Source organism: Blennius ocellaris, assembly GCF_963422515.1.
Source record: "Blennius ocellaris genome assembly, chromosome: 7".
Taxonomy (NCBI): domain Eukaryota; kingdom Metazoa; phylum Chordata; class Actinopteri; order Blenniiformes; family Blenniidae; genus Blennius; species Blennius ocellaris.
The window spans coordinates 25,226,086-25,253,603 of NC_137656.1; the positions used below are offsets into that span (position 1 = coordinate 25,226,086).

Consider the following 27,518-nt stretch of genomic DNA (forward strand, 5'->3'; position numbering starts at 1 on the left):
ATGGCAGCCTTCTGTAGAGGCAGACACAGATGGAAAAGAAATAATTGCTTTCGTGTGTTTACAAGAAACCTCACGGGTAATGACAACTTATTTATATCTATGTATAGAGGCTCAGGTATCTAAACCTGCTGAAGTGAGCCGCTTGAAAGGTCTCCGATAGCTCAAAGTTAGCTTACATCAGCAGCTCTCGAGTAACGAATGAACCTGATGATAATTTTTATCTGATTCGATGTCTAGTTTAACTTATTATACATCATATATAATATATCTTCATTCACTCTTTGTTAAATCTATTTTTTCCAGACATGTGTGTCGATTTAAACGTTACATTGACATTTCTCTCTCTCCAAGCAGCTGCTTTAGGATTTGATGCACTTGATTTGTTACATGTTACTTTGAGAGATTCTCATCTATCCAGATCCCAACATCACATTTACCATGTGTCATTATCCAATTTTTCCACATAGGGAAGTACGACTATGACTTGGTTGTTATTGGTGGTGGTTCTGGAGGCCTTGCTTGTTCCAAAGAAGGTAAGACACTTTCAAATGTCCTCTGGTTTTCTGCTTCCCACTTTAATTCCGACCTAGTATGATAACCATATATTGGCTCTTCACAGCGGCCCAGTTGGGACAGAGAGTTGCCGTCTTAGATTTTGTGGAACCTTCTGCTAAAGGTAAAATTAATTTGATGAAAGAGTCTCTCTTTTTTAACATAGTTTCTCTGCATGAAACACAAATGTATGGCAAAAATATGGAAACCTATTGAAAACTGCTTTTCAAACAGGGACTAAGTGGGGTCTCGGTGGCACGTGTGTCAATGTCGGCTGCATTCCCAAGAAGCTCATGCATCAGGCGGCTTTACTTGGAACTGCAGTCAAAGATGCGAAGAAGTATGGCTGGCAGATTCCAGGTCCAGTCTGCCATGACTGGTAAGTGCACACTGAGGGTCAGGAGTAGCGTCTGGACAGCACCATCTAGTGGTGTAATAGCTGTATAGCAATGTCGTGACTGGAGCTTGGAAAGTTCACTGTTTTGTATGATGCGGCCTGAAGGCAGCAAACTTGTAACCAGAACCTCGCAGCGTGGAATTCCACTGCTGCTGCGTCACCACTGTGGGTCTAAGGCATTTAACCACCTCAGTACACTTTTCACTTTTTGTCAAGAATGCTTTGTCAGCCTATGATTTACAATTTGCACTCATTCGTAGCGATAAAATCTGATTTCAGCTGGAAGGAGCTTTGACGTGAAAAGGAAAAGATGAATTTCTTATACACTCATTCCTGGGTCATTTAACTAGAAAGAGGATTAAGACATATTGCGTCTCTTCACGGTACATGGTGCCTGGTCCTAGTTTGACCTTCTTTTGGTTTGTTTCTCAGGGCCACCATGGCAGAGGCCGTTCAAAACCACGTCAGATCCCTGAACTGGGGCCACAGAGTTCAGCTTCAGGACAAGTGAGTGACTGCAGATCTGCATTCTTACTCATTTCCCCAGTTATTTCTTTCTTTTAATAGTTAAATCACATATTGTGACAGAGGAATGACTAAGTGAAGAACCCCCGCCATTGAATATGTGATTTTGTTTAGCTGAATCCAAGCTGTTCCCCTTAGTAACAGTTTATTTTGAGAAGGCTTTGATAACATGCTTTAGGAATCTGTATATATTCAGATTGTGTACTCGATGTTAATCATATCTCATCCACTTTTGTGTGTCATTTCTAATCCCTGTGTTTTGTGCATTTCATCCATGTTTTGTTATTGGGAGACATTTGGAAAAGCAGAAAAATACTCATAAATATTTATGCATCAGCCTGTTTTCTCCTCGACTCTTTTCTTTCCCCACGCTATGCTTTTGCTGTAGGCTGTTTATTTCTGCAACACCCCTTACAAAGAAGGATTGATCGTCAGCAGCCACATGTTGATAGAGCAGGTGGCTAGAGGGCAAACAGGTGTTAACCTCAGTGTGAATGAGCTCAAGATTACTCTACAATGTTCATTCCATTCAACGTGATCATTTGCATCAGCCCAAAAAGTTTGCACTGGTTCTATTAGTTGATGCATTTTTTAAGAATAAGTAACCAAGGCTGTGCTGTGGAGTGGAATGGAAAGGCACAGAAGTATTTCTGCTGCAAAAAAAAAAGTTTGAAAACTATTAAAATGTTCTGCTCTGTAAGTTTCATTTTTCTTCAAGTCATAATATCCATTGGTCCTGCTTGCACTCCAATTCAAAAGAGTATTTGTACACTATAGTGGTTTTTTTTATTGCAGTGGTTGAATCAACACTAACTATACTTTGAATGTGAAAGAGTTCTAATTGAAGTCAATGAATATAAAGGTATATAAAGGACTGTATTGTCGACAAAAACTGCTGAAGTCATTACGGCAGGTTAATCCACCTCTCCTCTCTAAAGTCAGATAACAAATATGATCCAAAGAGAAACAGCTCAACATTGGATCTCCGCCCACGAAGCTTCTTGCACATTTGTGTGTATTCAGATGTTGAAAACTCAGACTGTGCTCTCCCGATCAGAGTCGGAATCATTTGATTGTCATTATACAATGTATCGTGAAATTGGCCTTAACTTCTCCCCTAATTATCATTATGTATGCAGGTCCAGAGACTAAAAAGGCTTTTTGCATTTTCTGCTCTGCTTGAAATTCGGTTCAGTGGAAATCAGTAATGAGGATTGGGACAATGCATGGAGTAATGCTAACTCCCCAAGGGTCTGTAATTGGGTAAAAGCTCTACAACTTAAAATTTTACATCGTGTTCATATTGCTCCCTCCCTACATCATAAATTTAATTCTGGCCTTTCTCCATCATGCCTCAAGTGTAAGATTGAAGTGGACACTCTTACACATTGTTATTGGGCCTGTACACAAATAAAATATTTTTGGTGTGTCGTAAAATGTGAACTCGGGGAAAATATTTTCACTTTCTGCTACGACAGAGTATCATCCATTCACCATGTTACTTGGAATAACTGCTGTCACTATCGCTGGAAAATATGAAAGGAGACTTTATAGAATGCTTACATTTTGTGTGAGGAAATGTGTCCTTCTGAACTGGATTTGGGATAAAGCACCGTGCAAAAATGTGTGTCATCGGACAATACTAGAATATGTGTCCCTGGACTACTTAACTTGCAAATTGGTAAAGATGGTGTGTTTCACAAAATGTGGGACCCTTTTATGTCGTACATTGGTATGGACATTTCCATCTTTTATTATAGAGGTGCAGTATGAACCTCTAAGTCGGCTCCTATGGTGTGCTTAACTGCATAACTGCTTAACTGCAAATGAAAACTTTTCTGTGTTTGACTATCCCACCTGTCGAAACTGAGCCGGAAGGCTTTGTTCCGTTTGTTTTGTTCTGTTCTGTCTTGTGTTTTTGAAAGCAAAAATCCAATAAATATGTTTGAGTGAAATCAGGTTCCGAAAGATCTTAAACTATGATAACTCATAACCTTTGAGAAATTCAGCACAATTCTAAAAGGAAGACATTTATTCCTCGTGACTCTTGTGATGTTACTTTTGTCCTTCTACAGTGACATTCGCTGTTTTTTGTCTTTGTGCCGTATTGTAACTGTTTTTAGTCCTGCTGTCTTCGGCAGTTGATGTTTGGAAATGGTGTTTTAATCTCAACACATTATTTTTACCTGTAGAAATCAAAATGATAGATACATATAGTGTGGGGAGTGAGTTTGTAGGTAGTTAGTGACAGAAATGACTTAATTATTTTTTACTACTTGATTACGGCTTTAACAACCGGTTTGTTTCTCATTCTGCAGGAAGGTCAAATATCTGAACCTCAAAGGGAGTCTGGTGGATGAACACACTGTTAGAGGACTAAGTAAAGCAGGGAAAGAGGTTGGCTTCTGATTCACACCAACACATTTTGTGTCTCAACTGATTGTACTTTTATTAGTGCTGGCTAAACAGACGTGTATTTTGCACAACATGTTTTATCGTCGATTCTTTAAATAACCCTTTGTTTCTTTAATCCAGGCCTGGACTCCTGAGGATAGACCTTTTAGTGTTTAAAATACACCTTGACTCTATAGGGGACCTAGATTCTCCTCCTGGACGAGTGTTGGAACTAAACCTGGATGTTTTCGACTTGACATGGACAAAAGCGACCTGGCTGATTTGAAAACTGGACACGTGTTATTTAAAGAAAACCCGGACTCTTAAAACTACACTTGGGACTGTGTAACTCACCCAGATAAACGCAGTGTACAGCAGTTCATTGTATTTCACGTGATCCATTTAAACTACACACAGAGTTTTTCCCAGACCCAGATCCATTTGAACTAAACACGGAGTGTTGTGGTTTATATTGACTCCTTCAACTTAATTCATGCTCTTCAAAATGAACCTGAAACCATTTTTAAATGAGTGACTCTCAAAGTTTTCAGTAAAAAGCACCTTTTAGAAGTTCCTCTTCTAAAAGTTTGAACAAAAAGTTAAAGATTTAAGGAAAGCTGCATGCAATCGGTTGAAGTTTTCTCGTTTTTGATGAAGTGATTAAGCCGCTTTTCTCTCCCTCCTCCACAGACAGTCTTGACTGCCAAGAATATAGTGATCGCCACAGGTGGACGACCGAAGTACCCGACAAACGTAAATATCTTCCGTGTCAACGTGTTCCTCTCTTTGTCTGTCAGTGTGTGCGGTGTGATCGGTCAATTAGCCAACACTAAAATCAAGCTGAAGGCAGCTTGTGAGCATGAAACTGTTCCACGGTCCACGCCTTAACACACTGAAAACATCAGATTTTAGAGTGGAGACCGCTCCGTCTTTGTGTTGAACATTATAGATAGGTCCGTTGACTGATGCATTCAAAGTCTTGGTCACAGCCTCAACTGTTATTACAGATCCCTGGAGCGATGGAGCATGGCATCACCAGTGATGACATATTCTGGCTGAAAAAGTCGCCTGGAAAAACGTAAGGATCTTGTTATTTTTTTCTCCCCCAAACCATCATCCCACCTGCCTCCAAACACCGTTTGTCTTGGGATATTTGGAAAACTCTGGGGCTTAATTAATGCAGTCTGTGCACCAATAATATAGTTTACCTTCACCCTATCCTGTAGGACTGTCGGCGTTGCTACAATGGAAATAGAACCTCCGACCTCCGCAGTATTAATACCAAGCTCAAACCGCCGCTCTACCTCCAGTGCTGACACGGCACATCCCACTGTCACGCACTGTAATCATTCATCGGTGACATGCAGTTTGTTTTTCTCCCTTCCTGTCAGCCTGTCCTCGCCTCGTGATTCAGATTAGCGGCGTGCATCCTGACCTTTATGGAACAAGCCCTTTAATCCAGCCATTTAGCTCCTGTCATCACCTGGTTAATTGGTCTTTCCCTGATGTTTCCTCTTGGCACACTGTGCAGATGGTGACTAGTGGTTGTGGTGTACCTGAGCTGCGGCGGTTGTTTGCTTCACGGTGATAGAAACGGGAAAGTAATTATTTCAATATTTAACGTACATATGGGTTATTTGCACTGAGACATTGAGTTCTCAACTGTGTCAATGATGTAAATATTTTTTTCTAATAGATCTCCAGTTTGTTACTTTATCTTCTTCTGAATTACCCGTATTAATACAACCAAAGTCGGATAAAGAAGATTAAAAAAAGATTTATTGGTGTGATTCCGTTACAGTAATGTTTATACAGTTAATGCAACATAAAATTCAAGGTGTGCTATTGAGCTGCACGACCACTTGGTGGCAATGCAAAATCATTAATCACTTAATCAATGCTCGTATGAAAGTAATTCTTGAAGTATTACCTGTAGTATTTACCCAGTCAAGAACAAACACTTGTATATAAGTCTGTATGATCTCCTCTGAGAGTCTTCTTGAGCTCAGGAAGTCCTTTGATGTAAGCGTGTGATGGCGAGAGAAGTGTTTTTCCTCCCCGTGGGCAGACAGGCAAGAGCAGGGGCTAAGCATTTTCTTCCTCTATTGGGGGGGGGGCTGTACCACACACTGCTGCCTGAGCTGGAAATGTTGTGGTGTCAGGCCTGTCAGCTGTGCAGGTGATGTCCAAGATGGAGCGGAGGCGGTGGTGGGGGGGGGGGGGGGGTTAGGAGCGAGTGATAGGTGGCTAATGAACCTTGGAACAAACGCACACAACTAAATGACAGATTCGCCTTCAGGGCCCGAAGTCCAGAGTGGTCCTCCGTCACTTAACTATCTGGAGAAAATACTCCGCACGTGCCAGCATAACTCAGATACTGGTCTTAGAGAGGCAAATGCATAGAGATGACACGCATGTTGGTTTTTCTAGGCAGGGCGGGGAAGCTTTATTCGAAACAAACATGAAAGTCATAATTAATGCAGAATTGCAGCAACAAGGAGGTAAAATCATGACACCAATAGTTAAAAACAGGCTGGAAATAACAAAAACAAATGTGTGAAGTGTAGGAAATAGGAAGTCCCATTGAGATGAGACATACATTTGACATGGTCAAAGTAGCAGCCTCACAAAAGCTAAATCTACATAAAACAGATTCTTGACACACAAATGAACAATAGAACAGTGAAAAGTATTCAAAGACAGTGGCCTCGCAAAAAGAAAAATATGGGCTAAGGTTCACTGGGAGCTTGTTCAAAGTATGTGGTGCTCAAAGACTAAATGCTTTTGACAGAAAGCAGATTTAACCCAGATGATCAGAAATGTATTTTTAGGAATAAACAATTCGTAGTTCTGTTTGAACCGGCAGCGATATTTTGATGCCACTTCTCGGAGTCCGGGGAAGTTAACTGATGTGGTCGGCTTTTGTGGTGCTTGAGGACTCCAGCAGCTGCAGTGAAGACGATGTCAACGACAAAGTCCACTCAGCCGAGGATAACTGCATGGACGAGTTTTCATAAGTCCTATGGAGCCCTGTAACTCCTGCTACACTTTTCAGTCCAGGGGATTTATCAGTTTCTCGTGTCGTATCGTGGCCACGGGCCACACATGAGTAAGATCAGCACAACTTCCCTGCTTTCAGGATAAAATAAAGCCGCGCACGTATTTTGGAAGAAACAGCCCTGAAATCAAAACGAGAGTGAAGCATGCTCAAGCCAAGACACATTTGTTTAGAGCAGTAGCAGTAAATAAACATAAAAATAGTCGTGCAAAATCCGTATACTTGCTCTCTGTGTCTGTGGAATCAATCCCAAACATAACAAAGTGTTTTGTTTTGTTTTGGCCTTCCATGTAGGGTTTGAACAACTAACAGTTATTTTAATCACCAATGAAATTTTACATAATTTTTTCAATTGCTAACTTATTAAATACATTTAATACTTACACATTGAATAATGACCCCTTTCTTGGGAAATATAACATTTTCATTGACAGAGGAAAACAGTTTCCAAACATCCGCTTGCTGTTGGAGGTGACGGTCTCCATCTTGGATGGGTCCCCACTCTGAATGTATTTCCCTCTTTTGAGAAAGATGGTCTGAAAACATGTACAACAGTTTCCTGCAGTACATCTGCATGCAAGTCATTTATAAGAAATGCAGTTGCATAAAAATGGGTTGGAAATGGACAGAATGATGATTATTTTAATCAGGGAACGCCTTCATTCTCAGTCAAAGTGAATGCACTGAAGGTGAAACAGGCCCTCATCCAAGATGGCGACCATGCTGCTACTTCACCTCCAATTAAATCAGTCTATATCAGGGGTCGGCAACCTTTAATGCTCAAAGAGCCATTTGGTCCCGTTTTCCACTGAACACAACACTCAGAGAGCCGCACACATTTTATTTTGACAGTCCCACCGGCAGACCATGCCAGGAGGACACGACGCACAAAACCTTCTTCACTGCTGGTTGACAACTTACAACTAATAAACTAAACTACATGAACTAAGCAACAACAACACAACACAACACAATTATTACCGACACTACAAACGTACCATAACCCCCAATAATTACATTTAAAACACGTCAAACAGAAACTCCCATAATGCATTGCAGCTCTCAGCTCCTTTATTGCTACACATTATTAAAATGGAAGATAAATGTGGGAGATCTGGATTGTTAGAACCATGAGTGTGAGTGTTGTGGCTTTAATGTCCTGTAGTTGTTGTGTAATTCACTATTATTTGCCGTCACTCTCAACAAGTCCGCAATGAACCTCCCGGAATTGTCGGCGCTCCGCAGTGCAGTGGTTTTACTCTGAAAGGTACAGGAAGCTCCCAGCTTCAGACACCAGTTGAGCCGCTGTCATGACCTGCAGCCGCAATTCTACGATCTTCATGTCATTATTGTTGTAATGACGTCACGTCGCTGCGTCGTTCACGACCCGCCTACATTTTACCACTCTTTGTAGCGGGACTGCGCTCTGGGTCCATCCTTACGTCCCTCCAGGATGGACTGCAGTGGGACAGAGGCTCAAGGAGTCGCAGTGGAGGGACCAAAGAGCCACATGTGGCTCCGGAGCCGCGGGTCGCCGACCCCTGGTCTATATGAATGACTGATGTTCGGGTTCCTTGCACATAGTGTATTGAAATAACTGTGCAGTTGAGCATCCTTGATCGTCAATGACAAGGTGCTCCAGAGTCGTCATATGAATTTTGCAAAGCTCCTGAAGTTTCCTTTCATCGGCCTTTTTAATTTATTACTCCATTGTATATACAAACTTACGGTGGCTCTTTGACATTAGTGTTTGACTCAGTTTTTGTGACCCAACAAATCTGTGAGGGAATGAATTGTTTTAATAATGTCTGTCTCGATTTGATCAATTTATTGTTTCAATTTCAGAACGCATAAACTGCATGCCTACAAAAATGACGGTTGCTGTTAAGGGTTTGATGACAGTAATAATAAGATACAGTTAGCAACAGACCAGAGAGCAATCTCTCCCTGCAGAGTCACAGCCCTGGATGTTTCAGACACCTGACTCCAACAAACCTCCATCAAATGAATGTGACATCATTTAGCCCCTTGGTAAGACTGATCCCAAGTCACTAATCACAACCAGATTTTCTGGAGCCAACAAACATTTAAAACATGCAAGTGATAGTGTTTCTTCAGCACCAGTATATTACACCTCTGCAAAAGACAGAAATAGAACAGTAATCAGTGTTTACCTTTATGTGGAGATGGCCAAGGTTAACAGGCCGTCGCAGCTGCAGACCCAACAAGGTCTTAGCTTGTCACCACCTGCTGACTGTTTGCAGCCACCAGAGGTCTATAGTTTAGCTTTTTGGGTGACTCTATTGGAAACTACTTTGCAAAGGAGGACTCTTTTTTTTTTTTTTTTTTGTATGAAAATCCACCGTCTGACAATTCATCTCGGGTCAGTGGGTGCAGGAGCACAACCCAGCTGATGATTAGGCAAAGGCCACTTCATCACAAGGAAATTACATAAAAACAATCACACATGCTCATGAAAACATGAAATAATATTTATAGGTTAATTTTCTCTTGAAATAAACCTTAATTGTCATACCCAGGTGGATTTAAAATGCCATTTATCAGTGTTTTATATGATTGGGACTTTACACACACGCACACGCACACACACACACGCACACGCACACACACACGTTAAATAATGAACATGAAACACATGTTTTTGGACACTGAGATAACACCTCAGTTCAATTAGATTTTGTATAATAACAATAACAACACAGTCATGGCAAAGTACTTTTACTGAGAAAGACCCAACTATTCCACAGAGATGAAAAAGACAAACTGCCTCTAACTAGGAAGGGAACCTCTGCAGAACCAGGCTCAGAGGTGGAGCCTTTCTGCTGTTCTCGTTGGAGAACAGAAGGATAAAAAAGAACAGGACAGAGAGAACTCGCAAGAGGGGAAGTTAACAGATTTGTTGCCAACACAAAGGCTCAGTTTACAAACTTCGAGTTCTTCCGGTGTAGATCCTGCAGGACGGTACAGAGGGAAAACAGACCACATGTAATGAGGAAATATGACGATGGAGAGAGGGAGAGACGGGCATCACCAGCGTGGCAAACCACTACACCACTGTGCATCCTGAAACATTTACCATTTTAGTCCAATAGTTTTCCAATTCTTTTTCTTTAACCCGTGTTGTTTTGGCCAGTGAGCAAAGAGAACTATGACAGACGTGTTTCATCGAACAGCCACTCATTTCCATCCACAGTTGTAAATGTTTCAGTGATTCTAACATTTTAGCGAAATAAAAAATATTGTGTTAAAGCTCTGTCGGGCATCATGAGACACAGTCGGACACAAAGGAGAAGAAGAAGGGTGGGGGGAGGGGAGGTAAGGAGACAGTTTGTCAGCGATGAAAGTGTCGAATCAAACTGAAGCTCTTCTCCTAATCTTCTTTAAGCCAGCTCACAATACCTGCTAAGTGCAGCTGTGCATTACCCAGACCCGGGGACGAGGGGCTTTTAGCGGTCGCTGCGCACGTAGACGAGGGCAGAATGTGCCGCAGGCAGCCGGAGCTGTCAGGTCGGGCAGACCGAAAGCGAGGCGGGTTTGGTTTGGGGCGGCAAAAACAAGAGCGAAAAGCACCTCACCTCTGGTGGGTGACGAGCTTCACTCAGCGGGCTAATGTGTGGACTTGAGCCCTGAACATGGCACACCCCATCCGCAGGGATTAGCCTAAACACTCGCAATTAGCCCTTCTTCAACAGCACACATCTTCTGGCTGGATTACAAATGTGATTCACCTGGACCACACACGTACGCCGCCGGGATTTTTACAGTTGTTTTCGACATTTTCCTCACACCTCCTCACCTCTGAGGTTATAAAGTTTTACAATTCATCACCTTTCTAAATCTGGGATTTAAAGAAAACATTTTCAGCTTTTAGCTTTGACTTTTCTTTGATTTATTTAGCCAAACTGAGCTGCGCAAATAATGAAATGTATCTTATTGTAGTGTTTGTTCTACTAAGAGCTTCTCTTTCTTTGTGTTTTGCAGACTTGTGGTTGGAGCGAGCTGTATCCTCTCCGTAGGAGAAAGCTTAAAGCTGCACGTCAACTGAACTCATGTCATTGAAAACAAGTGAATGTACTGTAAAGTTATTGTCAGAACAGAGACGTCTTTTTATTTTCAACTCTACCTTATTTGCAGTTACTGACTGTTCATGTGGACAGTATGGTTCCAATGATTACACCGTCTTCCTGAACTACGAGTCTTCCAGATTAGTTTAATTTCATAACATTAAGTGATATGAGGTCCTCACATGATGTGCTGGCAAGTAAAACATGAAATCCTCAGCTATGTATTTCTCAGATGTGGCTTTAGAATGTGCAGGCTTCCTCACAGGCATCGGCTTGGACGCCACAGTGATGGTCCGCAGCATCGCCCTGCGGGGCTTTGATCAGGTATTTGTCCTCAACTATACTACTACTGTCACACCCTCTCACTCACTCTTCCCTTCTCAGAATTGGTCATTAGGTCACTCTCAGACACCCACATGCAGTGATAAATGCCCGTACATCAGGATAGGGTCACATGGGCTGATACACATTCATACATACAGTCACTGAAAGGCAGTTCAGCGGGAATACTCCGAAACTTCACACACACCACAAGAGAAACATGCAAATTCCACAAAAGAAGAAGCTTTACATTCGGCTCCTTCTTCATTTCAGGCAACTTTGGGCATGACAATCTTTTTTTTTTTTTTTTTTTTTTATCTCATATGAAGGTTTCTATTCTCTGTGTGTACTGTATGTAGCAACTGGCAGGTCTCGTGACGGACTACATGGAGGCTTATGGGACCAGGTTTATGTGGAAATCCATTCCGAAGAAAGTGGAGAAACTGTCATCCGGAGTCCTTCAGGTGACGTGGGTCAACACCCAGACAGGCAGCGAGGACAAAGACACATTTGACTCGGTTTTGTGGGCAGTTGGTAAGTTTCTTTGACTTCTGGACATCCTTTATAGTCATGAATAGCCTAACATGAACTGGCGGGTCTTTTTCAGGAATTTTGTTTTTTTGCACAACCTCACACCTTCAAGATAAAACTATTACCTTTGCAATGAAAACATTTAGATCCTTCCTCTAACTTGTTTTGATTTACTTAAGCCTATAATATCACTTCCTCTAAAAGCCTTAACAAGGCTGGGATGCGGAACATAAATTATTTAGTTTGGTAAATTATAATTATGAAATCATCTTAACCACTACAACAGTTTTCTTGTGTAAACAAGATATTAAAATGCCAGAATTATGACCATGGATGCACGTCACAGTGCACATCACTGCAGTAATTAGCTCCTTATCCTCCAAATTTACAGCTTTTCAAGGGATTACACGCACCACCCATATCGCTTCCTTCTGATATCATCGTTTTATCCTTGGCATACACCACGTTTTTCATTGTCCTCCCCCAAATGAGTGCAGTGTCAGCAGATAGCAGAAGAATCAAGGGTGAAAACAAAGTAATAAAGCCTGAGTGATGGGAATGGCTGCAGGAAGTGCTAATCACCCATCGCTGGCTCCGTGGCTCTCTGGTAGAAGAAGGGCAGGATGCACCCAGGCACAGGGTCACCACATTCCTCTTTGTTCTCCTTCACCGGGCCTTCCTGCCCATGCCAGCCCTGCGGAAGCCAACCGAGCATCCGTCACTGCCATCCCTGCCCGCAGCCTTCTGTCGGCCATTACTCGCCGCCCTCCTCCTCCTCTTTCTCATCTCTCTGGTCTCGATTCCATCATTTTCTCATTCCGCCCGCAGCACGAGTAACAATGGAAGGAAGATCCGTCAGGGTGGCAGCCACGGGTTTATTTGTGCTGGACTCTTTCAAAGGATCTGCTTCACATCCGAAAATCTGAGTAGAAAAATCTTTCTTTGCTTGAAAGTGTGTGCGTGACAGAAAGAGGGGTCCCTTCGCCCAGTGCGTGTGACGGCTACGAGGATGTGCGTGACCCCGCAGCCCACATGACGTTTGTTCTTTCCCTCCGGTGGCAGAATTCCCACATCGTCACAGCCTGAGCGTAAGGGGAAGACACAGATTTAGTGCAAGCATAAGTAGATATTTATTGTCAAATGTTTCTTGTGGAACTCGGCTGCAGAAATTTCCTTCAGACTGGTTTTAGATTCCGAATCTTTGTGAACCAAGTCCGGTTTGATTTTATCACCTTTTACATCACATTTTGCACGTTTTGCTGTAAAACTCAAAACAAAACAAGTGTGTGCAGGGAACATAAAACAGAGTTTCCACAAGTTGTGAAAAGAGCAGCTTCCTTTGTGTTTGTGCCACCAGCGAAAACCTTGAGAGGACTTAAGCCTGCAACACGTATATCCGTAAATCGCTTTGGTTCCCATACGGTCCGGTGAGAACCTGAGAGGACGTGGCCTCCGCTCTTTGATGTGTGGATGCAGGAGTTATGAGTACAAGGCCACTTCCCTTTGCTGTGGCCTTACACTAGGGGCCAGGCGGAGTCCCAGGCCTCTGTGGAGTTATTAAAGGCCAGAGGGGACGGGGGGGACAGTATCACCACTGTCTACCACATCCTTCTCTGTGGCCCTGCCTCCCTCCACCTTTCCCCCTGCTCCTTCCTGGCCCCGCGGCCGCTCCCCTGTCCAGGTGTACGCACAGAAACACATCAGGAAACAGAACATTTTCACACGTCCTGTCGGCACACATAGTGGTGACATTAGTCTTCCTCCTCACTGTCTTCTACTGTGCTCAAGGATGTCATTTAAAAGCACTTCCTCGTATTTCTTTAAGGGGATTTGTCTCTCTGTTTCAATAGGTGGTAGGTGTGTCTGCATTAGTCTGTGGAGGCTCTGTGAATAGTTTTTCAAATTACTGAACAAGCATGACAATACAAGTTGGTGATACCAGTTTGGGAAATAAAGAAGTCATTTTGACTGGAATCTCTAAAGTAAGCAGTTCCAGAAGTTGCAATGATGGCAGATTAGATATGTGCAACTGGTGTCGTGATTCCCTTGTCCAGCATCTTCCTATCTCACAAGATAACCTCCAACCTAAAGGTGACACAAAGAGCAGCAGCAATAAACAACATTTGAAGCCAATGACATTTGCAAAACTCACTAAATATTCTAAAAGTGAATTATTTAAGGTGGAAATGATCACATTTGTATGTTTATTTAATAACATTGATTTACAGCTTTCAGTAGTTGAATTCTCATATATTATGACATAGTGTCTTACTATTTTGCACTGAGGTAGAGAGGATAGACCCTCCATGGCCCTCACTGTAATCAAAGGTGCATGTCACTGTGTTATGTCATTTCAGCTCTATTTAGTAATAATAACCATGAACTCAAAAGTCCTGACATGTATGATGAAAGTCAGGAAAAGCACCGGGGTAAAGTGATCACTGCAAAGGAAGAGGCTGGTTGTCTTCAGCTATTCATCATCATTTCTTTTTAAAGACTCACTTCCAGGTCACCTCTTCATTTCCACCTTTTATAGAAATATTGAGGAAAGATGAGGTGGTTGGGGTTTAGTTTTTCCATTCAATGGTTCAGACTCCAGTGTTTGCTTCATGAGCTCTTTGTTTTGAACATTTTCCAAAATCTTCTCTTTCTTCCAAGCAAGGGGTGTCAAACTCCACGTTACTTCAGGGGCCACATGCAGCGCAATCTGATCAGAAGTGGGCTTTCCCGGTGCATACTGGCACTGAGATGTTTCAATAACGAGAAATATTCATCTCTGTCTTTGTTTCCGTGCAAAAAAGTATTGAGACATCATGAACAAATTCACATTAAACTCTCATTATGCAACACATTACACACCTGAAATTTGAATGAAAGAACAACAATTTTAACAATATTGACATCTTCAGAGGCATAAAACATTTGACACCCCTGTTCTAAACCGTCTTTTCTACCTCAGTGTCACCGGGCTTTAGAGACACACACACACACACACACACACACACACACACACACACACACACACACACACAATCCCACATGTGTTATAACTGCAAACTGTTAATGCGATTTCTTCTGCCATGATGACTTTCCAAGCCTGCTGCGGATGTTGACTTCTGTGACTAAATTTTCCGGTTGGAATCTGTCCATTTGCAGCTTTTTGACGCCCCCCCCCCCCCCCCCCTCCCTCCCCCCACCGCAGCACAGCGGTGTTAATTATCGTGAGAATGAATGTGATGTCGTCATGCGCGCTTTGCATTGTAGGTAGAGAAAGGTGTAATCGCTACACACACATACACACTTTCAGGATATTTAAAGTAGCCAATTAACCTCAAACATACGTGTGTGTTTGGACTGTGGGAGAGAAGTCATTCAGGCACAGGGAGAACATGCAGACTGCACACAGCGCAGCCCCACAAGCCCAATCTGGACTCAAACCAGGGAGAATTAAAAGTATTAAAACAAATTCAAAGTTTGAGTTGCAATGGGGGCATGGAAGTTACATGGAAGTTGCACTTTTTTCTGTAGCCGGCCGGCCGTTTATCAGCGTGCATCTTAAAACCGTTTTTGGCTAGAAATGAAACGCATAATCAGTTTCTGGCATTTGGTATGATTTATTTCCCCCAAGAACAACAATCTCCCGTCACAATGCTCTCGCTTTTGTCTTTGTTCATTTGATTGATCAGATAAGCTGCCGGCTCCCATTTCAACTTGCGGAGGTTTGTTGTGGCTAATTAGACAAGCAGTCTGGAAGCTTCCTCTTAATGTCACAACAGGCTTTTGTTCAGGTCGGCCCACTCGTTACAGCATAATGTGCGAGCGTGTCTCGGGCTCAAACGAAGCCTCTTATCAGCCGGCCCGCCGTTGTTGTGTCCTCGCTGTACAATGGAGCTGAATGTAGTCAATGCAGCCGCAGACAGGAAGAAAGTCTTTACTTATCACTTTGATTCATCGATATGGGCTGTTCAAGGCTATTAGTGATATTTTGGGAATTAGCAGTGCTGTGGTTTAGCCATTTGAAAGTGAAAATTATAGATTCATCGTTTTAGCAGCAGATGAGACATTATTCATCCAAACCTAAAAGACATAAGGAAGGGGTTTTCCTAACGTTGTGTACAAAACATACAATATCCACACTTTTCAGTATTGTACAGTTTAATTGTAGCAGGTATTGCCAGTGTTCCCTCTTGCATAGAGACGATACTTCAGTAAAAAAAAAATGGTGTTGACATTATAAACCATTGACATAGGGTACAGAAATCCATCAAACCAGCTCTGCATTGGAGAGGTACGGTAATTAAGTTGCCATAATGTGTAATATCTTGCTATGAAGCCTCAAGAGTGTTTAAATACATTGCAACGTCCTGACCTACAAACTTTAATTGCTGTCTTCAGCAATTAAAGTTCAGTCTTCAGTTTGCTGGAGTTCTGTCTGATTAAAGTAAAAAAAATCTATATACCTTGATTCATAAATGGTAAATACATTTCCCATCGTTGTTTTTACAATGCCGATTTCATAGAGGGTGTACAGCTGTGCAAAATGTTTTAGCCCGTAATTTAGTATTCTAAGTAGTTCACTTGTATTTTTCTGACTGTGCTAAAATAGATGTTGTAATCGACACCATTTCCTATTTCAGAAAACATTACTTTGTCCCAGTTTTTGTTTTTTTTAGATGTATTGTTGTATGAAGCATTACGTAGCATCCTCTCCTCTTGTAACAACAGTCAGTGGAAGTGAGGCGACCAGCTACTGCAGTTCTTGGAGACAAATGATGAAATATGCAGACTTTCCCTGAAAGTGAAGCTGTCTACATGTTGCTACGTTAAACCCTGAAACAGTGCAAAGGCGCCGTTCCAAATGTGTAAACCTCCATTATCATCGACAGTAATGTGACTTTCTGCCATCTGAGATGCAGACTTTTGAACTGTGTGTTGATAAACTCTTTAATCCTGCTTGGCCTATTTTGAGTGAGCTTTGCTTCGAGAGGACGGCAGCGCGTTTTATTTACACTCACAACTGGGTTCTTCTTCTGCGTCACACAGCTTGAATGTGCAGTCGTGGATTGAACAGTGAATTTTATTTTAGCTGTTCTGTTCTCTAATGGTGTCTGGATTTGTTCTTGAAGTCATTTTCATTGAAGAACCAGGTCTGATTCTAGCTGTTGAGGGTCAACTCACATCTTTAGTCCCGTCCCTCAATTTCTGCAAATTCTTTGAATTACCACTTAATGAGTCTTTTCAATTGTATATTCAAAGCTTTTCACAAGTGCATTTTTGACGGATTGTTTTTTCCACCTGTGTATTATTGGATTACTTTTCCAGTCTTTTCCTTTTATTGTCCCTGTCACAGCCTTCATCATATTTCATTAACATTCATGTCATGATGTGAATACGTGCAATTAGTTGCATTCTGCTTTGGTTTGTAGTTTTCCCAATTGGCCCCATAATTTAGTTAGGCAAACTCTGCTTTATCGCTCAGTATTAAAACTGAATTAAACATGAATGCATACATTTCTTCACATCAGTGCATGAGGTCATGTATTTTGGCAGTGGTTTGAGTCCCGGTTGCATCAGGAAATGTCAAAAAAAAAAAAGTCAAATCTATGGTTCAAGATGCAATGATTGTCTGTGTCGACTCCTGGAAAAGCAGCTGAAAAGACACTTCTGGCTGCGAACTACAATCAGATAAATCCTCTGAAGCGTGTGGTTAAATACTTAGTATTGAAGTCATTATGAAAACACACTACTTTTAAACAAAGTAAAATACAGAATTTCAAACAATTGACTTGAAATCTGATCTACGATAGTGACTTGCTTTCCATTATATGTATTTAATAACACGGGCGAGTTTCTACAACTCGGGCTGTACTGCCCAACTTCCCCTGTCTCCTCTTCCTCCTCCTCCTCCTCCTCCTCCTGCCTCTCTATCCGCCACACACACTGTGGAGCAGGAGACAGACCCCCCCCCCCCCCCAGTCTGTGAAGAGGGGGAAGGACGTTGTTCTCCGGCTCCAGCCAGGAAAATGGGTCTCTGGGGTTTGTTATTCTTGCCGTCCGATAGCATCTACACGGGTACCTCAGGGCTGGCTGTTTATTATGCTGCCCAGCCAGGTTGTGAGGAGCCGTGTTGTGGACGGGGGAGAGCGCGTGGTTCACGCTCCCTCGCCGACGAGACTCGGCGTCGACAGCATCAGTCAGCCGTCCCCCAGGAAGTGTCAGAATTTGCACCATGGGTGTCCCACAGGGTCAGTGGGATACTATTCCCAGCTTCTCCTCCTCCAGCCCCCAGCAACCCCAACGTTGTTGTTTAATAACACAAGAGCTCCAAATGTGGGTTTTAGCTTCAGTGGTGTTCTGTCCTGAGTGACTCTTCTGTTTTAACACTTAAAACCATTGATTATAATCCAGCCATAACCCAAAACAACAGATTGTTGTCAGATTGGGTTTTCAGAGTATTATTTTCCCGGTGCTGAAGCCTCACTGATGTTCTTCAATAACAAGTCTCCAAGCGCTCTCCTCTTTGATCGAGAAGATTTTACTGCAGATAATAGGGAACTTGTACATAATAGACACTATTTCTTTATTTACTCTGGTATTCTTGCAGAAACCTGGCTGGACGAGTATAAAATGAGCAAACTACTACTGGTTGTATGTCGCACTATATATGTGACACCCATTTACCATTTAGGTTACTTCTTCAAACTAGTATCGTCTCCTATATATAAAACCTCGTCTCAGATTCTCCCCAACAATAGAAATATGATTGGAAAGAGAAAACAGAAAAAACCCCAACATGTTTTGACATTTTAGAAAGATCTACAAGTAAACATTGTGGGGATGTTTGGCAGTTCAAGTTGCTGTCGTGGGTCAGCTGCCCTGTTCCTTCAAACAGAAATGTCACAACGGTTGGCGGATGAATTTCTGTTGAACTTGAATTCTGATCCAGAACATAAATCTGATTAGCTGGAGTTTATTCACTGCTTTTATCATTTCGTACAGTAACCAGACAGTCTATTTATGATTGGGCTTTGAAATGTGTACACTCGCGATTCCACGAAAAGTCACGGGAGGAAATGGCTTCCCAAAGCCGGTAACTTCAGGCTGTACTGTTTCTGAGTGCTTAACATGATGTACACCGTTGGTTCCATTCACCCGTTCATGTACTCGCAGTCTTGACGATGTGCAAGAGATCAAATCAACAGTGTGACTGGAAAATCACCCAGTCTGCTCAAAAATCTGATCTGATCTGCTGATCTCTGCTTGTTATGTGTTCTTCATACCTTTCTTCTATTTTTCCATTATTATTATTATTGTTATTAGTAGTAGTAGTAGTAGTAGTAGTAGTATCAGGCGCAGTGTTTTACACAGTGGTTGTAAGCAAACGTTTGGATTCTTGGACTAGCTGGACTTATTGAGCCACACAGTTATGCAAGAAAGATTGTGCCCTTCTCTCCTCTGGATGATTTGCTTCTGTGTTTTTCACTATTTGTTTTCCATTGTAAAAATGTAACTCACCTGTGTAGTAATTAAAACTGCTTAACCAGCAAACTGAACAAAACACATTTTGAAAATCGGAGTAAAATGGAGTAGTGAAACTGTTTTCATTAACTCCCAAGAGTTTGGTCGAATTATCGATCTCCAGCACCTTTATAATAAAATGTATTGCTTTTCATCGGTTGATCCATAAGAAAGAAATGACAAAAACAAACCTAATAGTCTGATGCTACTTTGAGACTTAGTCTCTGAAACATTTATTATGGTTTCACCTTTGATTTTGTCTGCTTTACATCATTACATAGATTTGTTTTTTTGTTTTCACCTAAAATGCATTTGTAAAGCTTCATATTTTCCAATTGCCCCTCTTTTACCAGAAAGTGCACCCTGCTTACAAAACACATAATCCACATGTACCAAATCCAGTAAGATGCACTTATGCCAATAATCTATGTATGAACTAAGACTGCTGTATCTTCTTTAAATACATGTTTTTAAAAGAATTTGTATTGTTTCTCTCTAAAAAGCAGTTCATTGTAGATCGAAAAACTAATTCTGAAGCTGTTTTGTCCTACGTTGCGCTTATCAGCGGAAACCCACAGATTTCCACTACTTTTGAACCGTAACGTCTTTGCGTGGCTTTGTGCTGCTCTCCTCAGGCCGAACTCCGGAGACCAAAGCTCTGGGCCTCGACAAGCTCAACGTGCAACTCAACAACGCGACGGGGAAAATAGTTGTCGGCGCAGACGAAGCCACCTCGGTGCCAAACATCTACGCTTTCGGGGACATCAGTGAGGTAAACACCGTCAGCGGATAACTGCCTCCATAACAGTCGTGAGTGGAAAAGTCTGCTACACGGTTATTAGTCTGATATTAGACTTCAAAGATCAACACTATGTGAAAAATGTTCCAGGTCCACACCGCTCCCAGGCACTGCAATGCTTCCTCGGAGCTGTGAAACGGAGAGCAAATAGATGGTTTTAACATTTCTTATTATTGATGATGTCGATTAGAATTTGCCTGGTACTTCCTTTATGTACATTGAGATCAGGGGACTGCAACTTTTCCCTTTCCACCAAACAAAATTCTCCTAGAGCCCCAGAACATGTTTAATCATGAAAGATCGCACCGTGTATAAAGTTATTTGTCATTTTGCTAAACTTACATTCGTGACATTTCGTGACTTCAGTTTGCAGTTTTAGCTTTTGTTGCCATTTTTAGCTGTTTTAGACATTTTCAATTTTTCACCACTTTAAGGACTAATACAATCATATGTTCATCACCGAAGCAGTTAAAAACATACATTTACACAGTTATGCATAAGCACACTGTGAACAGTCAAAATAAATAGAGCCAATCTACATGAAATCAAGCCACAATGTTTGAATACAAAGGAAAATATCTCTTTTTCTAAAATGTATTAAGTTGAAGTTCAGTAAATTTTAAACGTATTTCACATAAACTGAAATGTTTTCCGCTTTTTGTGTAATTCTTCAAAATTTCAGCTTCGCAGTTGAGAAAATTAAAAGTACACTGTCTTTCTCTTTTAGTGAAGGTGTTACTAATTTGACTTCGAAGTAGTCATTGGGCTCGGTTCAGGTTAAATATAAACAAAGATCCATACTGGAAAGTAAGGTTTTCCAAAAGCTTGACAATGTGTGATGAAGGGAAAACATTTCTACGTGAGCGAACCATCATCTGAAGGACTAAATCTCATTTTATTCTCAATCTGGAGATAACTCTGGTATATTGACCTTCTTAATATCAAGACATGTCACATTTTGACAACTATAAATGCATTCAATCCATTATTTTTCTAATCACCAATAAACTTCAATACTATGATAATAAACCAATTTCACCATATATACACACCATACATATTTATGCACATTATTTGTTTATAAGATTATGTAAAGAATACATATTTTCAACACATCATCATACTCCATTCATATTACACATATAAAGTATGAGTTCAAATGTATCCGCCTCTATGTACAATATCACATTTTACAATCCCCCAAATGAAAAAAAATCAAGCAAAAAAACATATCTGTGAATCAATGTGTGAGTATTTCCAGTTTGCAGGTTATTGATTATTTGTTGAATCTGTGAGAATCACTGCGGCTGGCGGCGTTACAAACCGACCCGACCGTGTTAATACGAGTTAGACCTGCTGCACGTCACGTCACCACAGCCAGCTGTGTGTTTCCTTCCTGCCTCCCAGGCCTCATGACACACACACACACACACACACACACACACACACACACACACACACACACACACACACACACACACACACACACACACACACACACGCTCGGCAGCAATGATTGACAGCTTGCTTTGATGAGTCGAATCCGTCTGTCAGCTTACTGCATCAGCAGAGAGGGTTTTTCTTTTTTCTTTTTTTTTTTCCCACTCTTCATTTAAAAGCAGGAGACTTGATATCCTTCTCAATTTGTCCAACCCTTTGGTGTCTTTTTTTTTTTTTTTTCATCTTGGAAAAAAGGTGCCAAGAAATGCATTATGGTGACACGTGCTGTCTGGTGTGAAAACAGCTACTGGAATACCAGAGCCCTTGTCCACAGACATGCAGAAGGTGTAGGAGGGTTTTTTTTTTTTTTGGACAACAGGATGTGTGGAGGTAATTTAACAGGTTGAAGTCATGCCTTCAGAATTGCCCCGCAGCCTTACTGTTTCCTGCACGGCCCGGTTGTATGTGTCTGTGTGGACGTATCCATGGCTAAACGCTTGTCTGCTTTGGCAGACGTCCACAACAATGAAGGCCAAACTTTTGTAAGCGAGCTGAATGGTTTAAATGCCTCATGCGTCTCACCTGATGTGCACACTCAGAAGGATTAGAAGTTATTTTTTACAAGCATATTAAAATGAATTATTTCCAAATAGAATATTGTGTTACAGCCTATATTGTAATAAATACATTTCTTGGAAATAGAATCATTATTTGCAGGTTTTGTTCAGTCTTCTAATGAAAAATAACTATAGTTGAAGGGATAGTACTGATATTTGTTCTTTGAGGATACATACTAAGCAGTACTCTCTCAATTGTGGTTGTGAGTGATTTTGTTATTGGCTTTGATACTTTCAAAATGGCCAATTATGTACCAGGCAGTTATTACATTGGTGGCTATTATTACATTATTGACTGTTACGTGTACCGGTAAACCACATCACACACCTCATCCTCCCCGTCTCATGCTTTGTTTTATATCACCTCATAAGTTCGAACTGAATTATTTATTCTCAGTATTTAGCATATTTTGCTGTTTGGATCCAATTTTCAATGGTCTTTGTGCACTGCTTTACCAAAATAGTAAAACTTCCTTACAGAGTTTTGGGTTCACATCTGAAAAATATCTCACATTTGAACGTTTCAAAAGGACCTGTGTTAAACAAAATTAAATGATTTCATGGTTTAATGACAGGAAAATGATTCCAAATTTATATTTTCTATGTTTTAGGGTCGTCCTGAATTGACTCCAACGGCCATTAAAGCAGGGAAGCTGCTCGCCCGCAGGCTGGTCGGACACAGCGCTGAGCTCATGAACTATGACAATGTGAGACACACACACGGATACACACACACACACCCACACGTACACACACACACCCACACGTACACACACACATTCTCCACGACTTATGGTCTTTTGTGCTTATTGTTTTATGCCTCAATTGAGAAAAATGATACCCGTTTCTGGTGTTTTATAGCCAAAGTGAGTTATTTCCCTCAAACCTACCACCCACCCATTTCCCTGTCCTCAGATGATTCATAGTCCAATATTACAAGGTTTTCCAAAATATCATTCTTCATCGCCTTTTCGCGGGTCTTAATAAAGTTTTAGTGGAGCCGTTTGGGTTACTATCCTGTAAGGGAATAATAAAAGGCAGCTACAAAATAAATGACTGTATAATATGCATTTATCATATATTGCCTGTTTCCTCCTTGTTATTCAGGTAATATAACCTGATATAAATACATTTTTCACTTAATTACTGATGTGTGACAGGTTGCCACCGCAGTCTTCACCCCTCTGGAGTACGGCTGCGTCGGTCTGTCTGAGGAGGCGGCTGAGAAGAGGCACGGGAAAGACGGTATCGAGGTGAGGGCTGACTTTCAAGCTAGAATGTCACCTGAGACTTTATGGTTTTCTCCATGTCAGTTGTCTTGTAAAAACAGTAAAAAATGATGCATTATGTATAATTTTGTTGGGGTAATTTATTTGAAATTCAAAGTTTGTTTTTATTCTGCTCAAAAGTCCTGAAAGCTTTCACCTAAAACACAGCAACTAACCCTAACCTATAGCTTTATGATGACACACATTAAATAAAGAAGACCTCAAAATGCAACACGCGCTGTGGAATAGTTTTCTTTTACTTTCTCGTCACTGTTATTAGGTGTAGGGGAAGCTATGAAGGTGGTATTTGATGTATTGTTGATACATTATCTGTCCTGACAGTATTTTAATGGCTGCGTGCCGCACGCTCTCAAAAAAAAGCGACAACCGGCAGTGTTTGCGGCGTGCACACACACAATACGCTGTAACACCTAAGCAAACATTGACACACACACGTCTCCAATGTAATCACAAGTGTCTCGATGTTCTTCCGGCTTGCGTACGTGCATGCGATGCCAGATGCTCGCCAACACCTGTGCGAGACGGCCGATAAATGGTTTAGCGAGCGAGCCGCGGCTCCCGGGCTGCGAGTGACAGGCGAGCAGGAGGCCTGATTGAGGCGTGTACGGGGCGATGACAGGCGCGCCGACATCTGACGGGGAGCCGCGCCGCGCCGCGCCGCCGGCCCCCGGACAGCTGCGTGGCCCTCGCAACTTGTGTCGGCACGTTCGCCCGTAGAATTAACACGGCAGCACGCACGTCTCAGTAAGGACTCTGCAACCCAATCGGACGATTACAACTCTGCAAGAGTCGGCGCTGACGAGAGTCTGCCGCTACAGTTTTGGTCGATTGAAATATAAAGAGCAGCACGAAAACTGTATCAAGCTGAGGTCCTATTTTAGTTTTTCTATGAACCCTGAAACAAAAACAAATCTATTGTCCTGCTCGGTCACCAAGTCCATGAATCGGTTCTCTCAGATTTTGTTTTCCTGCACAGTTGACGTTGAAAACAATCTTTTTGTATTTACTTGCCTATTTATTCCGCCGTTGCACCGAGTAAATGTAACTCTGCACAAAAACGACACGGGAGAAGATCCCTGCTGGAAATTCCCTCAGTGTTTTTGTTTAGACATAAGTAAGCTCTGCTGATGGAAGCAAATATCCACCAAAGAATATGTGAAACTCCCCGTGAGCTTCTGATTGGTTCTGAGCTGAATGCACAACAACACAATAATACTTTATACTTCATTTTATATCTATTTGTTGATATCTGTTTACATCTGTGTAGGTCTTTCATGCTTTCTACAAGCCTCTCGAATTCACTGTCGCAGAGCGTGATGCCAGCCAGTGTTACATAAAGGTAAGGTTTCGTTGCAGCCTATTGTGTGCTTTGTTTTAAAAAGGAAATACGTCAAACTTGACTCATTGTAGCCTGAAAGATATATTTGTGAGGAATTGAGTGAAGAAATTAAACACCAAAGTTGCTGTAACCTTTGGTTCCTTCTCCCTGTGAACACAGTGAAGGTAACATCTTCCTAAATGATAGTTTTTGCCTCCTCAGGTGATTTGTGAGCGAGGCGGCGACCAGAAAATTCTGGGTCTGCATTTCACTGGTCCAAATGCTGGAGAGGTCACACAGGGATTCTCTATGGGCATGCAGTAAGTATATCCATTATTAACTGACCTGTCCCAATCTTTATTTTAATTATAATGTAACCCTATAAAATATTTACCAGTACAGCAATACAATTAAGTTTCATCAGTCTGAAGGTCCAATTATGAAATATAAATGACTTTTATTGATTCACCAAATCTGAATAATCTGCTGATTTGTTTTTACATAAAACAACTTTCCAGGTAATTCTGGTGTGTGACGCTACCCTGTTTAAAAAGATGATTTATACTATTCGTGGATTTCTACGGGGATTTCTCTATTCATTTGTTTAGATGCAAATAAATTATTTAGTCTATTCCGAGTAAAAAGTAATGCGTCACTTTACAATTTTAAGAACATGGCTTCCCCATGTGAAATAAGATGTAAAGTCATAGCCAAAATGTTCTTTTTGGTTCTCATGAATTCTGCTAATGTTTCAGCCCTACTATCAATAATGTTGGTTTTTTTTAGTTTTTTTTAAAGAAAGTGAAAGATACTTTAAAGATAACCAGCAGGACTGAAATGAGCACAAAGGGCCTGTTTTCGCCTGTTCTTCTCAGGTGCGGAGCGACGTACTCTCACCTCCTGGAGACGGTGGGAATCCACCCCACATGTGCAGAGGAGGTGGTCAAGGTCAGCATCACCAAACGCTCCGGTTTGGACGCCACAGTCACGGGCTGCTGAGGTTAAGCACCTCGGCCTCTGAGCACACCACGAGCACACAGGGTCTCTGGGTCTTAGCAGAAACAAATAGAGCTTAACGTGCTCCTTCTCCATACACCTCTCCTTCTCTGTGGCCTGAGAATCTCCCAGTTTGAATGTCTTTACATGGATATTTCTGTCTCACTTCCTGTGTGTGATGCAGGTCGTCACTTGATGCCCGACTTGGTAACACTGACATGTACCGGTGCATGTTTTTGAAAGCACAGAGCTATGGATCAGGTTAGTGAGCGCTGCGCCGCAGAGCGAGCGTCTTTTAAATAAACACACTCATCCATCAGGATTAGGGTCCACGTTCAGGATTTTGTTGAAACCACACCAGAAACGGGCCCGAACGCTCTTCAGAATATATTTTCTGCAAATATTGTTGTTTCTCTGGCTGTACTTCCTGTCCATTAGTCTTGGAGGTGACACATACCATACACCCCCCCCACCACCACCCCCAGCATGACACTGATGGATGGCTCCGGGGCCGTCGCTGCAGCGACACTGCTTCATTTCCCATGGACACACACAAATAGTCAGCGGGGCGCCTGTCACTCAGCCAGCAGAGACCCGGGCCCAGGAGCCCCAGCTTGTTTTGGGCTCTGCAGAGTCCAGCAGACCCTTTCCTTTTCCTCCCTCTCCATCCACATGCGTGGAAAGAATACAGCGGCTTTCAATATGGGCTGTCAGAGGCAGTACGGGTGCCACATCCCAGGTAAAGACAACTCAATCCATCGCACTGGCGTCGTTCTCCCAGCTGCACTACTCAGCCTCACCCAAAGGTGGCACTGTTGTCTTCTAGTTTGCCAATGTTTTCTGAGTCCAGGGTGGCAGACAGGATAAAGTAGTCACTGGATGAAACATAAGTCTGAATATATTCAGGTTGCACCTTTAATCCCTTTAATCCTTATAAAAGATATATGTGCTATTGGATGAAGCTGGAAGTCGGGCTGACTTTGTTGGTGCCAAACTGATAAGGGTTATCTTCTGTGTACTTCCATGGATGGCAGGTTAGCCCTCAAGAGTCATCACCCTTGAAGATAAGGCGAGTTGTTTATATCAATAAAGCAGTAATGGACCCCCACATCAGCCAGAAACACTCCACTGTTCAACCTGCTGCCTGCACCGGACATCTTGGCTTTATTAGGGAGATGAGGAGGGAGGAGGAGGGCTGTCAATAAGTAGGCCCGCCACAAAAATTGTTGGCCCTAAGCGGAGGCTGCTGGGTGTAGTTTATTTTTATTTAAAGGCTAATCTGCCCCTTCTGATTAATGATTCTGGTGAGGGGAGTGACAGCGTGCCAGGAGATGGAGAGAGGAAAAGGAGAAAGAGCTACCAGGTTTATTTGGACCCGGGCTGCAGGGGAGAAAGCCGAGTTCCAGCCCAGGTTAGGGAGGGAAAGGGTGGGCGGGGTGGTGGTGGGGGTGGGGGGGGATTCCTGTGTGCTCAGTTCAGGGCTGAGGTGCTGACTGAAGGACCCTGACCTCCGCTCAGCAGGAACAGCTTGACTCCATCACCTGGAGCACAGAGGGCTCACATGCTGCTGCGCCGCGCGGCGGGGGCTCTCCGGGGTGGGTCGGACCGGCCCCCGGACTGACAGAACCAACCGACCCGCTAGCAACCCCGAGCGGTGCCGGGGTAATGGAGTCCATGT

The 27,518-nt window shown here is 42.3% G+C and overlaps 1 protein-coding gene across 2 annotated transcripts; it reads left to right on the forward strand.

Annotated features, from left to right (window-relative positions):
- txnrd2.2 (thioredoxin reductase 2, tandem duplicate 2) lies at positions 1–27,234 on the forward strand (the record flags this gene model as incomplete). 2 transcript variants are annotated; one of them, XM_080499843.1, is made up of 17 exons in its annotated part: positions 1–76; positions 468–533; positions 620–676; positions 787–931; positions 1,382–1,456; positions 3,793–3,871; positions 4,559–4,621; positions 4,876–4,946; positions 10,929–10,948; positions 11,244–11,335; positions 11,692–11,866; positions 20,017–20,153; positions 22,849–22,944; positions 23,398–23,490; positions 24,794–24,865; positions 25,067–25,164; positions 25,720–27,234. In XM_080499843.1, 17 exons carry the CDS (start codon positions 1–3, stop codon positions 25,841–25,843), a joined length of 1,539 nt encoding a protein of 512 aa, XP_080355969.1. In that variant the 3' UTR covers positions 25,844–27,234. The 2 variants fall into 2 exon arrangements, with proteins under 2 accessions (XP_080355969.1, XP_080355970.1); XM_080499844.1 differs by lacking the exons at positions 1–76; positions 22,849–22,944 and having other exon boundaries at positions 480–533.
- Between the last annotated feature and the right edge of the window lie 284 nt (positions 27,235–27,518).